Raw genomic sequence first — 17,902 nt, 5'->3', positions numbered from 1 at the left:
CACAGCAACTTTTTTTCCCTTCTGAAATCTGTTATCCCAGAGGCACTACCACTGTCGCTGATGGGCTCAGCCTTGGCTGTCAGTGGGTCTGTCTTAGAGCCGGCTGGCATTGGCTCTGTCACACACAGGGGAAGCTTCCAGCAGCTTCTCCCAGAAGCCACCCCTGTAGCCCCCCTGCTACCAAAATGTTGCCACACAAACCCAATACATGAAGGCAATAAGGGCTTCTATAAGTACATAGGTGGGAAATGCTAGGGAAAATGTGGGCCCATTGACGAATGAGATGGGGCACCCAGTTACACAGGACATGGAAAAGGCTGAGGTACTGAATGCCATCTTGGCCTCAGTCTTACTAGCAACACTGGCCTTCAGGAGTCCCAGGTTCCAGAGATGAAGGGGAAAGTCTGGAGCAAGGGAGAAGTACCCTTGGTGGAAGAGGATCAAGTCAGGGAAGACTTAAGCAAACCAGAGGGGCAAAATAAGTCCACAGGCTCTGCTGAGATGCACCCACAAGTGCTGTGGGAGCTGGCAGATGCCATTGTGAGGCCACTCTCAATAATCTTTGATTGGTGACTGGGGGAAGTGCCTGGAGACCGGTGGAAAGCAAATGTAACTTCTGTCTTCCAGAAGAGCAAGAAGGAGGATCGAGGGAACTGAAGGCCTGTCAGCCTCACCTCAATCCCATGGAAGATGACAGAGCAGCTAAACCTGGAAACCATTTCCAGGTACATCAACAAGAAAATCATCAGTAGAAGTCAGCATAGCTTCACCAAGGGGAAGTCATAACCATCTTGGTAACTTTTACAATGAAATGACTGGCCTAGTAGATGAGGGGAGACCAGTGGATATCATCTACCTGGACTTGAGCAAGGCCTTTGGCACTGTCTCCCATAAGATCCTCATACAGAAGCTGTTGATGTATGGGATGGATGAGCAGTGGATGAGGTGGACTGAAAACAGGATGAATGGCCAGGGCCAGAGGGTGGTGGCACAGCATCTAGTTGGAGGCCCATGACTAGTGGTGTACCCCAGGGGTGAGTACTGGCTCCATTCCTGTTAGACAACTCCAGGAACAATCTGGATGATGGGACAGCATATACCCTCAGCAAGTTTGCAGATGACACAAAACTGGGAGAAGTAGCTGATACAAGAGAGGATCATGCTGCCATCCACAGGGATCTCGACAGGCTGGAGAAATGGGCTGACAGGAACCTCATGAAGTTGAACAAGGGGAAATGCCAAGTCCTACACATGGGGAGGAACTACCCCAGGCACGAGTACATGCTGGGGGCCACCCAGCTGGAAAGCAGCTGGGCAGAGAAGGAACCTGAGGGTCCTGGTGGACACCAAGGCTAATGGTATCCCAGTTGCCAGCAGGTTGACAGAGGTGATCCTTCCCCTCTACTCAGCACTGGTGAGGCCACACCTGGAGTGCTGTGTCTGGCCTTGGGCTGCCCAATACAAGACAGACATGGACATACTGGAGAGAGCCCAGCAAAGGGCCACAAAGATGCTGAAGGGACTGGAGCATCTCTCCTGTGAGGAAAGGCTGGGACTGTTCAGCCTGGAGAACAGAAGGCTCAGGGGGGATGTCAATGTATATAAATACCTGAAGGGAGGGTGCAAGGAGGACAGAGCCAGGCTCTTTCCAGTGGTGCCCAGTGACAGGATGAGAGGCAATGGGCACAAACTGAAACACAGGAGGTTCCCTCTGAACATCAGGAATCACTTTTCACTGTGAGAGTGACAGAGCACTGGCACAGGTTGCCCAAGCAGGTGGTGGAGTCTTCATCCCTTCCAACCGCAGACATCCTGTCATTCTGTGAATAAAACTTGAAAGAACATTTATTTGCTGATTTGGCTTACAAAGCTTCTAATTTGGTAAGACAGGAAAGGCTTAACTAGTTGGCAGCAGCACACGCCTGCTCCCAGATAAGCGAATGGCATTTCCTGCCCAACAAAGCAGAGGCTGTATCAGAAGAATTTGTTACTACACAGGGAGCAGTTTTATAGGCTAAGGGACACAAAGAAACTGAAGAAGCCTTCACTACCCTGTTTCATAATGCAAGCAGCACCTGTTACAGGTAAAATTGTTATGCTCCCTTCACTTCAGGAGCAACCATCTCCCTGTATCTTGCTCCATGGGGAGCCAAAGAATTCCCACATAGGATTCCTACTCAGCCCCTGAAATAAAGCAGTTAGCCACCTTTCTCATTAGGATGCACCTAAAGCCTATGCTTTTCCCCCCAACATTCAGATCGAGTTTGCTCAGCCTGTCTCTCACAAGTTGCCATGATCCAGAAGGCCATAAGGTTTATTTACAGCTATCCAGTGAACACAGTGGAGCCCACATCATCAAGAGGAGCTAGAGTAACCAGGCTTAAGGACTCCCAAAACCCATGCAGACACTAGGCAGAAGTGCAGAAAAGCTGTACCTGAAGAGCATTTATAACTGACTCTTAGCATCATCTTTCCTATAAATCTCTGCAACATATTTTCCTTCTCTTCTTATCTCAGACTGAACACTGGTGTTACCAAGCTGTCCTGAATCACAGGCAGGCCCTCTCACCCAAGCTCATGGTTCAAAATCCTCAGCAACACACAGAATCATGGATTCACAGGGGCTGGCAGGCACCCATGGAGATTGTCTTGTCTCTCAGACCTCATGAGAATTTGGCTGCTTCATAAGACTTTCACAAAAGATCTTTTCGTTTTGAGATCAAATCTTCAGTTTTCAGCTGGTCTCCCTAAATCTTACGAGGACTCAAGGGAGGGTTTGAGTTTTGTTTGCAGATGGCAAGCTGATAGTATCAGAGCACGACTACACTCTCTATCTACAGGCTCACATGTTACTTGGATAAAGTATCACCCCAATAACATTTTTTAAAAAAAGTTACATCCACCACTTGCATAGCTGTGCAGGAACCTAAGCTCGCTTATTTTTTGCTGAGATGGCAGTAGCTCTTCCACATACGTTCTGCAAGCACATACAGACAGGCAGCTGATTCCACCTAAGCAAGGCTGAAATTCATTGACCCTCAGTTCAGCAACAGGAGGATGAACTGACCTATGAGACTTCCACTATGTGGCACTCCCCCCAGAAAGCATTCTGCACTCCTCCATGTGTGACAACTCACCAGCTGCAAGCAAAATAATTAAAGAATAAAGCAAGGCCCATGGTTGAACAATGCTTTCTTTAATATTAGTTGAAGCACTAGATGTTGCCTTGTTCAAGTCTTACACACAGGTAGGTGGCATAATACCTGGCTGATTCTCCAGAGAGAAAACGTCTTCCTAGATTACATTAAAAAAAATTACCATTTAAAAAAAAATTACGTTACATCAAAAAAAAATTCAACATTTTCAAGATTATAATTGTATTTTTTTGCCAACTGCCAGCTATTTTGCAAATTACAGCTGCAGCCCAGGAAGTAAGTTTTACCATTGCCCTTTCATAAGTATTAGCACACTTTGCTTTTTTGTCTTCAGTACTTGATGCAGTAAACTGAAACTTGCATAAAAAGCTTAAGAAATGCCAGATTTTCTCACATTTTTAAGCTAGAGAATGTATTTCAATCTCTAAACATTCAGGATTCTGACAGTTTTATTTGCTACAACTACTTTTCTTTTAAAGAACAATGTAAAATATAGTTCACATTGAAGATTAGCAGTTCTATGTAATCTGAAGGCAAAATGAACTACAAGTTAGATAACATTAAAAATATTTTGTCAAGATGTTCTCCTGTATCAAAAGTACTAATTGCCAATGGAGTTGTCAGATGTATTACTGTCAGATGTTTCTGGCATGCCAGTGTCCTTTCAGGCAGGAAAAGTAATCACTTTTTGCTACTTAAAAATACTTCATTGCCATATCTGAGGAAGCATTACAAAAATTAGGAATTACAACATTACAGCTAAATGTAGAACTAAACACTACAGTTGTAGTGAACAAGCAATGCTATGTGAGAAGTTAAGCTGAAATTTTTATACATTTCCTTAGACCAGTATGAACATATTTCAGTCAAGTGTACCGGTTAGTGCTGAAGGAGGTCAGTCACCAGCTGACAACCCAATATTTGCATTAAGATCAAGCCCTCAAGCTCAAAAAAATTGTGAGGTTATTTAAATTGGAACTAATTTATTAAGTCAAAGAGAAGTTATTACTGTTTGAAAGATTACTGCAGCAGGAAAGCATTCTGTAAGAGATGAGAACAGGAAATAGTGCTGCAGATTCAAATCTGCATGTGTCTGTCTCATCATTACAGACAAAACCTCGTTTTTTTGCTGCATCCTAGAAAAACTATGGTCAGACTTTAGAAGATGCTGGTGTACATTCACAACAGTGTGCATTAGTCAGGATCTCAAATGGAATCGTCATCTGCTCCCAACTGAAGAGCCTAAAAGCTTCTTTTTACCATAGTGTGGGACCTAAGTATCACCTTAACTAGGTCCACAGGTATATGAAATAAAAAAAATCTTACAAGTGATTAATTAAAGCTTAAGTATGCCATGCCCTTTTGGGAAAGCAGGAAGCTGAACTGAGTAAACTGGAAAAAACAAAACAACTGCAGCACGTGCTGCATCATAGCACTAGGAACTTGCCCTATGTAAACTGGCTTTTGCATGTTTTAAAATATTGATCCTGAGGCCTGCTGCAGTTAAAGCTGGTCTGAAGACATTATACACTTATAGGAAGAAGGCCCAGATAATAATTCCTTTTAGCCTGGAAGTAAAGTAAAACAAAAAAGAAACAAAACAAAACTCCAAAACCAACCAACCAAACAAACAAAAACCCATAAAAAAACAAACCAAAAACCCAGCTATATCTCACTGCCATGTTAGGCAGGTTTATAGCAGGAAGTGCTGGGAGATGGGGAAGAATAGTTTCATTCTGAGGAAGCTGTGTGACACTACTTTATATATACAGTTGGAAAAATTGAACACAGCAAAACCCACTGGACTAGAAAAGCCTCTGCCTTCAAGCTGAGGGCAGAGTATCCTCATCTGCATTCCATGAAAACTGTGCCTTTGTTTCAGCATTGGAGAAGAGACAGCTTTCCTGTTCCGCATAATTCACTCAATAAAAAAAAGCATTTTACTGTATTCTAGGAAGTCAGCAACCACTTGTAAATGTGTGTAGTTCCTAGCTTGTTCAACTTTTATAAACACTGTAGGAAGAGTTCAGACTTCAGGAGACAGGAAAAACACTCTCACTGAAGTTGTTTCAGCTACTCTGGTAAAAATAAAAGCATTTGAAATTAACTGATGCTATATTTAAGCACCAATCTACCTAACTTTAGACCAAGAATTAAAAACATCATTCTCTGGAAACTGGAACTAAAATTGAGTAAATAGCACACTTTGTGCTTTAGACCTTGTTAAAGCACAAACACCAATAACCTGCAACTAACAGGCACACTGCATAGCTTATTGTAAAATCAAGCTAAGGCTTCCAGAGCTTGAGGAGGCCATCTTCACTGTAAGTGGCAATCAGGTTCTGGTGGGGGTGATGAGCAATGCCAATGACATCCTTTTCATGAACCTAGAGAATAAGCAGAAAGACACATCAGGAGATTCTTCCTTTAGCAGATTCAAGCCAAATATTCTCTTCAAACAAGAACTAGAGGCAAGCTGGACTGATGTTTAACATGCTTTGTGCATACAGCAAAAGCAGAGGAACATACCCCCCCAATATTAAGTTCCAGCTGCAAACAATTTTTGTGACATAGCAGTTACTTTTTACTGGGTGAGGGAAGGTTCAGTGAAGGTTTACATCCACTGAAATTCATGACATCTAAGTGTTCCCCATTAAATTTAGCTATTCAAGCTGGTATTCCTCTTTAGTTTCCAAGGCAAATTAAAGCCTGACAACTTGGTCAGATTCTCCATCAGCTGGAGCCCAGGTCAAGACACGCTCTAGTTCCAGTAAGTTCAAACCAATTCACCCTTGGCTTGGTGGGTAAACATTTTCCTAACTTTTAATATTAAAATAGTTCTAAAAAAACCTAAAGACATTCTACAGCCAAGTGTTCTAGAATGCATTTGTTACCAGTCATGGCTGCAAGAGGTGAAAGATTCCTTGGTACGAGACTTCTCCTTACAGACTTCTCCTTACGGACTTCATAAGTAATGAACATTTAGATCATCCTTGTGTTTAGAACTCTGCAAAAGCTCAAAGCTAAGAACTTACAGTCAGAGTTCTCTCCAGCTTGCCGGTCACTGTGCTAAAGCAATAGAGCACGAAATCTTCACCAACACAGTAGATCCATTCACCACGAGGTGAAAGCGCACAGCATACAAAGTCACCACCTTCTCTCTTACCAGAGCTAAAACTTCTTACAATCTGTAAAGATACCCCCCCAAAAATATTTGGCACAATTAATCTGCAGCACATCATTACTATGTTCAGGGCAAAAAAATTTATGCAGTACTAGGTCTGTTTAGAACACAGGATCTCTCCATAGCTGCAATCGCTTTCTGCAAGTCAAGCTGTTCTATAACCTGGGTACAGAATAGTTTGTCATGAAAGCAAGCTGGAGAAATCAGGTTTAACCCAAGGCTAGGTTGTTAACTACATTTTTGGCATTCTTAACATGATTGAGAGAGAGAGAGACTTGAAAGGACACCAATAAGACCACATACTTGTCCTTGCATATTCATAATGACGACTGTGTTCGATCTGTTGCAAACAACAAAGTGTTCTGGGTTTTTAGGCAGGAGAATGACACTGTTCACAGTAATGTCTGTCCCAGCAGTGCTGCCAAGAGATTTGAAGGTGTTTGAGCACTCTGTCGTCTTCACATTCCAAACCTAGTATGAAAAATAAATGTAAAACCAATTAGCTTTAAAAAATTAAACAAGAATGAGCTGATTCGGGATACAGGATTCCGATTTCTTTTAAGGCTCCTGAGGGGAAATATTAATTCCAAAAATTGTAGTTTAAAGCAGATTTTTAAAAAAAGTAATTATCACATCTATTATGAAGTGTGGACACCATGAACAATTTCATTACAACTGAACTGAAAGTGAATTTCCATGATCCAAATTCAGCCTGGCTCCCTTTCATTAAGCATATTCCCTGACGGGTGAGACCGGACTTGCTTTCTGGTTTTAGCTAGTATCTGTGAATATATGGCAGCCTCTGCACATGCAATTTGCCTTACACAAGACAGACATGAAAATCACTGAAAAAGCAAAGCCTCACTGATATCAGTGGGAGAGACATCCCAGCTTACAGCTGCTTCAGGCTCAACATCAGGCTGTTCTAGCTGTTTAGAAACAGAAAATGGAACTGCTTGTTTAATATTTAAAGTAAAACGTAACTCACCATCTGTGGAATATTTTTGCTGTTTACATACTAATACAATCAAAATGAAAGATACCACCTTCTTAGGCTATTCCCATGATTGGGACAGTCTAGCAAAGAGTGCAAGTTTGAAATAATGCCCCATTTAATATGAGCAAAATCCATCACACTCTCCTAGGCCACATCTATAAACTGGATCTGTTTACCCACCCTCCATGCACTGTATCGATGCCCTACTTAAGGTAGCCATTTCTATATTTATTTTATTATTAGTCAGTAATGCCCTGTACACAACAACGCTTTACTCCTCTTAAATACTACACACTGAGTAGTTCCACTCTTTGCCGAGACTAGAAGCAAACCTATCACTTCTACAACCAGTTTCGTTAATGCTAGATTTACCTAGCTTACACAGCAAGGGACTCCTAAGCACCAAGAAATAAACAGGTGTCCAACACAGCAAGCAAGAAAATGCCATTATTTCAGACAAGGGAATCCCTACATTCTAGGACAAGCGGTGTCATAGTCAATTCTATTCCTAGAATAAAGCAGGAACAGGCAGTAAGTATTGCACTTATGTCCTCCTTTCATAAACACTGCACAAACAGGCTCTACAGCAGTCTGTAAGCACAGTATGAAACTTCACCAGTTCTGATTTACATGAATCTACAGCAAAGGTGTCATGGACAAGTGATTTAGATCACTTAAAGAATCACCATTAAAAGGTATTAGCAAAAGTGATTTTAATGTGAATTTGTACCAGCAGAAAGAGTTATTATTGCGGATAACCCCAAGTCCTTCTCCAATGACAGCAGCAGTCATAACAAATCAGCTGCAACATGCAAAGATTCTGAATGTGTTATTTAGAAAGGGTAAATGTTATCTTACCTTCACTGTGCCATCAGAGGATGCACTGATAATATAGTGGCCGTCCTGGGTAAAAGTAGCTTCATTGACAAAGGAAGAATGACCACGGAATTCCTTTAAAGTCTTCCCAGATTTTAAACCATGAATCCTGTCAAACAACAGAGGTCACAACTAAGCAAACAACTGAGGTAGTATGAACCAACCACCTGCTGGCTTCACCATATTTTAAATCCGAGATACCTTTGACAGGCAACAATAAAAAGTGCTAAAAATCTGCAAGATGTAAGTCTTTATCACGAGCCCCTTTCGTCAAAGACATTATGTCTTCCTGTGAAATGTTTAGGGAAATACCATCAACCTTCAGCCTCAAGGACCTGTATGTAATAAACACTGTACCTATCAGACGACAGGACTATGAAAGGGGAAACTATGAAGCTGACAAAACAAAAATTACAGCATTAAGTTTGGAAGTCTCTAGTCCAACAGATTCCTCAACTTTAAGTGAGGTCAGCTTGCTCAGGGCCTTGACCAACTCCAGTTGGGTTAAGAAAAATTCTTTCCTTACACTCAAGCAGAATTTTTTCCTCTTTTGCAAGCTATTGCCATTGCTTATTACTGTGCAATTCTGTGAAGAGTTTGCTCAGTCATCTAAAAGGAAATCATACTGCTAATCTGTATCAGCCTTAAATTGCAGTACCTACTGGCTACAGAAATACAGTTTTCAGGCAGAAGTCTGAAGCCTTGAGAATGAAATTTTTTATTCCATTTGAAGCTTGCTGTCCTTGATTCAACATTCACCCTTACATAATTTCAATTAAACTGCTTATGCTATAGTTCATACATATCAGGATTTAAACAGATGAACATCTCTCATTAATATGTTTTGTAATGCCTGTTCACTGTGCATTTGCCTCCAGATCCACACATTTCTTCATTTGGTCTTTACAGTAGATAAGAGCCTAAAGCTATTAAACATATTACATAATCCCATTCAATTAAACGCAAAACATAGAGAGTTGTCAAGCACTGGATCAATCTGATTCGCAATGCAAGTACCATATCCTGCAACTCAATTTTGAAAATGACATATGAGGAAGTTGAAAACCATGACAAACCAGAAAGCTAGACTGAGAGAAACCTCATGATGTTGAGAACAGATTGCTGCTGAACCACCTCAGCTGCCAGTATCAACCGGGGGCTGACTGGCTGCAGAGGGGGTCTGCAGCAAAGGACCTGGCAGGCCTTGGGGAGAACAAAGTGAAAGCCAGCAGCTTGCTGTGGCATTGACAAAACCCAGCCACACACCAGATGCATTAGGAGAGGCACAGTGTGCAGATCAAGGGTCCCCCCTGTCTGGCAGAGGTGTAGCCACATCTGGAGGACTATGTCCAGTTTTGGGCCCTCACTAAGGGGCCACTAAGATGGCCAGAGGGCTGGACCACTTGAGGCATGAGGAGAGGCTGAGAGGGCTGGGTGTGTTCAGCCCAGAGAAGTGAAAGTTCAGAAGCATCTAATTGCTGTCTTCCTTGTAGACAAGTAAGTTAAATTACTAAGTAAATCAGGATAACCTCAAAGAAGAAAAATAACTGTGTACTAGACAAAACTGACCTAAGCTACTTTCAACTGCAGGAAAGTGTCTGCGTAGCAACAGAATAGCTTTGTTGCAAACCAAATCTACCCAGCAGTTGGCAAATTCCACTCAGTAACAAGACACCTAATAGGTGCAGAATCAGAATTACTGCACTACACAAATGTTAAGCAACACCTTCCAGATGCTAAAAGCTGCAGGAATAGCAGTTTGATGAGGTTGCTGCTCATCTGGTAACTTAGATTAGAACAGACTTTGGGTATTTTTGGGACTATTTGCTAGTATTAAAAGTTACAATTAACTTTCATTTTTGCTTTTATACACCCTGAAATGATCCTTTAAAAAAAAAAAAAGAAGAAAGAAAAAAAGATATCTAAGTCCTTACTAAACATCTGAAAAATTGTAACTATTTGGTTAACATCACTACCCAACAAGTTTTTACAGATTAAGTGGAATCAGATTCTTCTCAGAGGTGCACAGCTGAAGGACAAGAGGCAAAGGGCACAAGTGAAAGGAAACCAAAACAAAATGTCTTTTCTTATGGCCAAACAGGATTTTCTCCGAGAGGGCTGTACAGCCCTAGGACAGATGCCAAGAGAAGCAGTGGGGTCTCCACCCATGGAGATTTTGAGAACTCAGATCGACAAAGCCCTGAGCAAGCTGTCCTAACTGAAAGGTTGGTTGTGCTTTGAGAAGCATGTTGGACTAGAGACCTCTAGAGGTACGTTTTAAATTAAAGTGTTTTATAATTTATGCCTAGCCTGCCTTACACAGGTTGCACAGACACTTGAGCTTTCTTGGAGCATAGATACAAGCCTAACCACCTTCATACCTGTCCCACAACCATCCATTCCTTTGTCATGTTGTGCCTTAACAGATTATCTGCACACCAGGTAAGCTCCAGTAACTGTATGCATACAAGTCTTAGCACGTGGAAAGTGTCAGGTAATGCCAAGTTTCTTCAGTATAGCCAAACCGCATTAAGAGGGATGTACTTCTTTGGATTTTCTGCAGACTGACCTTATATTCAACCACTGTAACTGAGCTGACACACTATCAACTTGCTAAACTACTCTAACTGGATTGTGTACCAAAGCCAACTCCAAAGATTGCAGAAAGACTCAACTCCCATTCCTGGGTTCTCAAGATCTCAGCCTGTGGGCCTTCAACATCATGAACAGTTCCACTGCCCAAAAGGAATGCCACAGATATTGGGAAAATGAACTATACAGATTGGTTAAAAAAACCCCATAGCTCATATCCCAACATAGTGCTGGTGCTACACAGCAAGGGATGGTTTGCCTGAGAAATGGAAAGCATTCCCATGCCCAAAAGCAGAACTGCAGAGACAGCCTGAAGAGGTGGGAATTATCTTTTGGGAGGGAAAAGAAAAATGATCCTGTCTCTGTGGCTCTTTTTCATGTCTGAAAGAAGTTTTTTTTCCTCTTGCCAGTATAAATGTATAATGGTACAAACCATCTGGCCACATGATTTTTCTCTAACAGAGATTCTAAAACAGTGGTACATGTCAGAGAATCACAGAATAACTTAGACTAGAGGACACCTCAGAACACCTCCATTCCACTGCTCTCCTCAAAGCAACATCACCTTCCAAGTCACTCATGGTCTTGTTCTGTTTAGCTTTGAAAGCCTTAAAGGGTTGAGATCCATTCCCAGCCTGAGCCAACTCTCTCAGCATTGTCCAAGCACTGCTTCCTTCTCAAGGAGTTAAAAAAAAAAAAAAGTTTTTCCTTATATACAATCAGAATTTCACTTCCTGGACTTTGTCCCTTGTAGGAACTGCACTTGAGAAGAGTCTGGCATTGTCTTATCTGTGACTTACTCTAGATGAGGCAACTAGGTCCCTTCTCAGCCTTCTTTTACCAGGCCGATCAGGCCTGGGTCTCTCAGCCTTCCCTTATACACCACATACATCTGAAGAGATACTCAGAACAAAAGCAGCACCATAAAGAACAGGAAAGGCTGTACTGCCATTTCCAGATAAAAATTGTAACTCCTGCTCTTGCACCTCTCAGGGTCCATCAGCCTGGCTGTCTTCCAGGGTTGGAGCTCTAGTGTTCCATGTCAGACTGCTAGGAAGAACAGGTGCCCAAAAAACATTTTCTTTGGGTCCTTCTTCCTCTTGTTCCCACTCTAAAGCGAGTTCTCTGGATCCAAGAGAGATAGAGGGGTGGATCTGGGGCTGGGACAAGAATCCTTTTACAAGGGCTGGCAATGCATGACTTAGGGAGCAGCAACACAGTGCAAAGTGACTGTCCCTGAATGTGTAGGGACACGCCTCATCTTATTTCACTCACATGCAGCTTACAGGGACACAGAGACCTTTACTCATGCCCAAGGCAGAGCCGTGACTATTGCTAATTGAGATTCCCAAGCACTTTTGGAAATTTTGCTCTTTTCAGCAACTATCAGGAGGAAGCAGAGAAGATGCACCAAAATACTTAAAGCTGCTCTCAGATGATTTCTTCAGATAGTACGAAAAGAAGAGCCCATGATACTGCTTCACAAGGAAAATGAACTGGATAGAATCAACTACTGTCAGGTTGTCTATTAAAGCTAGTGAGTACAATTAGGCTGTTTAGGGTGTTCCAAAAAATGTCATCATCCTGTTATCCTCAGATCTTTTTTTTACCTTAAGCTTATTATAAAAAAATGTTACTTGTGAAGGTTGACACAACTGTTTCTTAAGATAGGAGTCTCCCAGAAAGAACATGCGCAAGGTCAATGTAAATTACAATAGAGCAGAAGAGGTACTTGGCCCCTAGCCCTGGAAGAAAGCAAGTTAAGCAAGGTGAAAGGTCAAACTTCCAAACTGTTTCTCTCCAACCCTCAGCAGTCATGATCTCCTATTAGTATTAAAACTCAACGCAAAAGGATCAAATCCCAGGTCAAATGAATCTATATTCAAAAGTTTAACTGCTTAATGTGAAAATTCTGCTTTCTTTCCTCCTGCACTGTAGCTCACACATTCTCAGTTTATTTACCTGATTGTCTGATCAAAAGAAGCACTAAGAATTTGGCTGCTGTCTTTGGAGAAACTGAGGCATGTAACACCTTTACTGTGTGCTCGTTCAAATCTTCTCAGACACTGACCGCTCTGGATCTTCCACACCTGGAAAGGAAACAGCAAATGAAATAGAGGTGGTTACTTTGTTAAGAGATCACAGAAGCTTAAACGTCAGTGCTAATACATATCTGTTTCTGAGCCATGCTAAACTTCACTTGTTTTTATACAGAATTGCAACATTACTGCAATTGCAAGTGAACCCTTCTGGTCACTACCTCTGCCAACATACCGTACAAAAAGATTTGTACCTTGATCTTTCCATCTTGTGCTCCGGTTGCTAGCATTTCTGTATCTCTGCTGAAGCACATGCACAGCACTGCATCATCCATCATCATAAAATTATCTTGTGCCTGGTACTTCAGATCCTAAATGAAAGCAGAAGATCCACCAATCAAAACAGTGAATTCCATTAAACACTTTTTAAGGCAAAGTGCAAATGCACTAGCACTTTTAACTTCAGTTATATTTTATAACCTATCATCAAGCAGACCTCACAGCCTTATAGTAACAGGGAAGTGCTATTGTCACCATTTTAGAGGCAATGACAATGATCTGGAAAGGTTAAAATTAAAAAATATTATCACAGAGGGAAGTCTATGACAAACCAGACAATTAAACCCACGTAAAGATTCCAGACCAATATCTGAATTGGCCAAGCAGACATTCTTTTCAGATTCACAGTCCCTGAGAAATGAAAACAAACATAAAGTATAATCTCAAAGAATAAAACCAGGTACTTGGCCAATGAACTATCTGTCTGAAATAAGGTACAATTTACCTTCCTAATCTTTCCAGTAGTGAAGTTCCATACTTCAATGAAACCATCAACAGAGCCAGTAACAAGATACTGTCCATCGGGGGAAAACCGAGCACACTCCACATGCGACTTCTGTCCAAACTGTTTTTAGGAGAAAACAAATTAAGCCTAATAAGCAATTTAAAAAAAACCCAACTCCTTAACACAAAACTGTAGTCTCATTTTGGTGGCAAAAATACAGTATTTTACAGAAGTATGCATTCACAAATTTAATGTTAAGGTACAAAAAACCCTGTCAATACCTACTACTAGCACTTCAAAAACAAAAACAAAAAAACCTCCTTTTGATCTGGTAATATCTGTGGAAGCTACATCAAACACTCCGTGCTTGCAGCAGCAGTTGGGTTGGTTGTCTTCATATTTTGGGGTTTTTTTGCAGTGAATTGTATATGGTAACAAACACCTTTCCAGTACCCAACATATATCCCTAGCAGACTTCAGAAATTTCTGAAGTAGTACAAGTTGCTTCACTTGGAATGATGTTTCTCCAGTGAAATTCTCACAGAAAATGTTTGGTATTTTTTAAATACAATTTTTAAATTTTACATTTTTAAATACAAGTGACCACAACAACTGAGTATAGAAAAAGTTTTTCACTAATCAATACAAAAATCAAAGATCAGTACTGGTGAACAAAACAAGTTCTCATAAAGCATTTTTACCAAGCTGCTCCTGAATACAACAAATTGATTTCACAAGTTCCAACTCATGACTTCCAAAAAACATTATCTTCTGTTCATTGGGAGAACTGGTAGAGCTACTACAGTGAACTAACACTTCTCACTGTACAAAACTGCTTGGTGAAGTTGAAAAGCCTTCACAGTAGGAAACTGCCTATTCCACATTGTGAGTGCTGCTGGACAACTATGTCATTACAGCAGAGTTTTCTTTCTCTTTTGAAATCTACATGATAAAATCCTTAGAAAGGAGATACTGATCATATTAGTAGACATGGTATGTAGTAGTTCATGATCAAGACTTAAGTGGTTCACAGAAGCTAATATGCATGCACAGAAGTTTAAGACACAAGTATTTCCTTGCACAAATAAAGAAGGGGACTAAACAAACCACTTCTGAAAACTCAATGATTCTGAACTGCAAAGTCAAAGTAACAACGAATACATTTATCATATTCACAAATACCATGAGCACCCAATCTTGTTAAGGGACCTTATTTCAGGCTCTCATGAAAAGTCTCCTGATGAGATAAAGCATGGAGAAGAAGGGGAGGGAGAGGGAGGGAGGGAAGGGGGGAGAAGGGGGAAAGGGCGGGGGAGGAGTTGGAGGGGTGGAGGGAAATGACTTACAAAAAAGAGAACAGAAGCATTCAGGTTTACTCTTATCTCCCAACATAAAAGCACAGGAAGGAACAAGCAGCATTAGCATACATAAAAGCAAACACAACATCACCTTAATATGCCTGCTCAGCTGCGTGGGGAACTTTTCTTCTTCCACGTCTTTCACAGCTGCTTTGCCTCTGAACAAGTCAATTGTCATACCAGGAGGAAGCAGGCCCTGATGCTGCTGCCATTTCAGTGCCTTTTGAGGAGTTGAAAGCCATACCGTTAGGTATCAGTTAACAAACATCTTCCTCATCAAGGCTTGCTTCTAATTAACACAATACAGCGATAGTTTCTTGCACCCCTACAAATTGTACACCTGTACAGTTTGAGACAAATACACTGCAAACAGTTACTTGAAACAAGACTTACCAGATTATGCTTCCTGACTCATGATCACAAACAGAATAGAACATTATCCCCAAATGTTTTTTTTTTGCAAGTGAGAATGACTCAGGCCCACCCTCTCATTCTACCTTCAGTACATAGTATACAGTACGTACACAGTGTGAGTTCAACCTTGCATTAAATTACCCAACTTGTTGTCTATATGCCTAGAACTGCATACATTAACACTAAAAATGACACATAAGCTCTCTTGGAAGACACAAGTGAACTTCATTCAAAAGACAGTATCTTATACAATTCCCTCAACAGAGAGCTGCCTTCAGTCACAGGACATACCAGTTATGCTGAGAGAATGTGCTTGGCATACTTACAAGCTTAAAAAGTAAGATGCAAGCCATAAAACAAGAAAATACATTAAATACTGTCTGGATAGAGTATCAATGAATACATTCTGAGAATCAAAAAAAGTTGTAATTACAACAGAAACAGTATGTACTAATATGCACTTTGAAAATAATCTTCTCTATGCGCTGAGTATTTATTCTAGGGGAAGAAATCTACCACTGCAGTGCTGACTTTTCCTGCAAACCACTAAATCCTTGCCACATGGAGAAAATACCATTTTTAACTATACCAGATGTAAATGTGCAGTATTTAAGCTTTACTTTTATAGAGCTGGAGAATCAACTACATCATAGTTAGTTTTATGCGGCACAGATCTACAGAAACTGACATAGCTACCAAAACATTTTTCAAGAATTACCTGCCCCAACAACGCCATCAGACGAGATGGAGGTACCACGCTGACTTCTCCAGCTAAAGCTTGTGCAATAGCAGCTCTCCGCTTCTCTTTGCTACTTCCATCTGGGTATGCCTAGAAAGAAGTTATTTTTAGGAAGTGATTCTTCTAAACTGTTTTCCATAAAAACATTCATTGCTCTGAACTGAAGCCCCTTCCAGATTAATTTTCTATTAGGCCTTCAAAACAGCCCTTCTCTTTAACACTAACCCTTGAAATATTTCGGATATGCTTTCACTAAAAATGTCAAACTGACAGTATCAGTTCAGAAATAACGCCTTGTTATTACACAACAATAATTTTATTTACAAAATGTGAATTTTCTTCTGCATATATAAGACAGGAAAAGCAAGGCACAGATGTCATCCTCTGTGTCATGGATTAACCTCAGCCAGCAACTAAGCACCATACAGCTGCTTGCTCACTTTCCCCTGCTCAGAGGGATGGGGGAGAGAATTGGAAGGAAATAGGTAAAACTCATAGGTTGAGATAAGAACAGTTTAATAGAACAGAAACTAATAATGATAATAACAGTAATAAAAAAAGGATTGGAATATACAAAACAAGTGATGCAGGATGCAATTGCTCACCACTTGCTGATCCATGCCCAGTTAGCTCCTGAGCAGCAATCCCCTGCCCAGGCCACCTCCCCCCAGTTTAAATACTGGGCATAACATCACATGGTATGGAATACCCATTTGGCCAGTCTGGGTCAGCTGCCCTGGCTGTGTCCCCTCCCAACTTCTTGTGCTCCTCCAGCCTTCCTGCTGGCTGGCCTTGAGAAGCTGAAAAATCCCTGACTTAGTCTAAACATTACTTAGGAACAACTGAAATGAAAAATATCAGTGTGTTATCAACATTCTTCTCATACTGATCCTGAAACACCACACCATACCAGCTACTAGAAAGAAAATTAATTCTATCCCAGCCAAAACCAGGACACTGTGGCAGGATACAAGTATAAATCCTCAAACTCTCACCTGCAGTATACTTCAAAACCACTGCTCTGGTGCCTTGCGATCAAGTGTTATACACCATTTCCCAAACACTTAATACAACGTGTAAAATCATCAAACCGGGAAGCTGCACGTTCTCACTCCCACAGTGGAAAAGAAAAGATGACGTAAGTAAGCTGTTAGCAACTTGGACCAATGCCAGGGGTCATGCAAGAGAGCATTGCGAGGTCTCTAGGAAGAGGGTACTATACCTCACGAGGATCAAAGTAAGATCTGGCCAGAAGGTTTTCAAGGTGGATGTACCGCTCTGGCTGAGTTTGTTTCAGCATGATCATGGGATCTGTTTGTCTCAGGAGAGACCTGGCAGCACCTAGTTCCCGGAGCTCAATCAACTCCAGCACAACCTGCACCAAGAGACAAACATTTGCGTTAGCCAAGAGTAAGCGGAAAACAAGAGAGGGGCTTCCACCCAGACCAGAACAGGCTGTACGCAGCCTGCACTCACTCACCTGCTCGTAGAGATCAATGAGGGTCTTGTCGGGCAGCTTCAGCGACTGTATGGCTTGTAGCACCGTGTCCCAATGCCCGCTGTTGATGTCAGCCACAAAGCTCTCGATACTGTCCACGGTGTTGAGGGAGACGGTAGTTTCCTCCTGGAGGGTGGCGAGGGCTCGGTGGAGGCTGTTCTCTTTCAGGTACTGCATGATCAGTCGGATCACGCTGCAGGGGAACAGCGCGCAGTCACGGCACCGGCCCCACGGGCCACCCTTCCCCGCGGCCCTCCCCACCCGCC

General features: G+C 41.6%; 1 protein-coding gene across 1 annotated transcript; it reads right to left on the bottom strand.

Moving 5' to 3' along the window:
• Positions 1 to 3,350: 3,350 nt before the first annotated feature.
• On the bottom strand, positions 3,351 to 17,822 carry SMU1 (smu-1 suppressor of mec-8 and unc-52 homolog (C. elegans)). The gene is made up of 11 exons (XM_010578113.1): positions 17,619 to 17,822; positions 17,361 to 17,513; positions 16,118 to 16,228; positions 15,077 to 15,205; positions 13,628 to 13,747; positions 13,098 to 13,214; positions 12,767 to 12,894; positions 8,195 to 8,321; positions 6,643 to 6,810; positions 6,191 to 6,343; positions 3,351 to 5,542 (listed from the first exon to the last, which is right to left on the bottom strand). Exons 1-11 carry the CDS (start codon positions 17,811 to 17,813, stop codon positions 5,444 to 5,446), a joined length of 1,500 nt encoding a protein of 499 aa, XP_010576415.1. The 5' UTR covers positions 17,814 to 17,822; the 3' UTR covers positions 3,351 to 5,443.
• Between the last annotated feature and the right edge of the window lie 80 nt (positions 17,823 to 17,902).

Source organism: Haliaeetus leucocephalus, unplaced genomic scaffold (assembly GCF_000737465.1).
Source record: "Haliaeetus leucocephalus isolate CR32 unplaced genomic scaffold, Haliaeetus_leucocephalus-4.0 Scaffold605, whole genome shotgun sequence".
Taxonomy (NCBI): Eukaryota; Metazoa; Chordata; class Aves; order Accipitriformes; family Accipitridae; genus Haliaeetus; species Haliaeetus leucocephalus.
This window is presented reverse-complemented; position numbering and strand designations above follow the sequence as displayed.

What these genes read in the sequence shown, in the direction of transcription:
- SMU1 (XM_010578113.1), bottom strand. Translation starts at nt 17,813, where the DNA reads ATGCAGTACCTGAAAGAGAACAGCCTCCACCGAGCCCTCGCCACCCTC. An exon ending in AGCTGAGCAGGCATATTAAG is followed by an intron (nt 13,748 to 15,076) that starts GTGATGTTGTGT and finishes TCCTAAAAACAG; the next exon opens with TTTGGACAGAAGTCGCATGT. An exon ending in CTACTGGAAAGATTAGGAAG is followed by an intron (nt 13,215 to 13,627) that starts GTAAATTGTACC and finishes GCTTTCATTTAG; the next exon opens with GATCTGAAGTACCAGGCACA.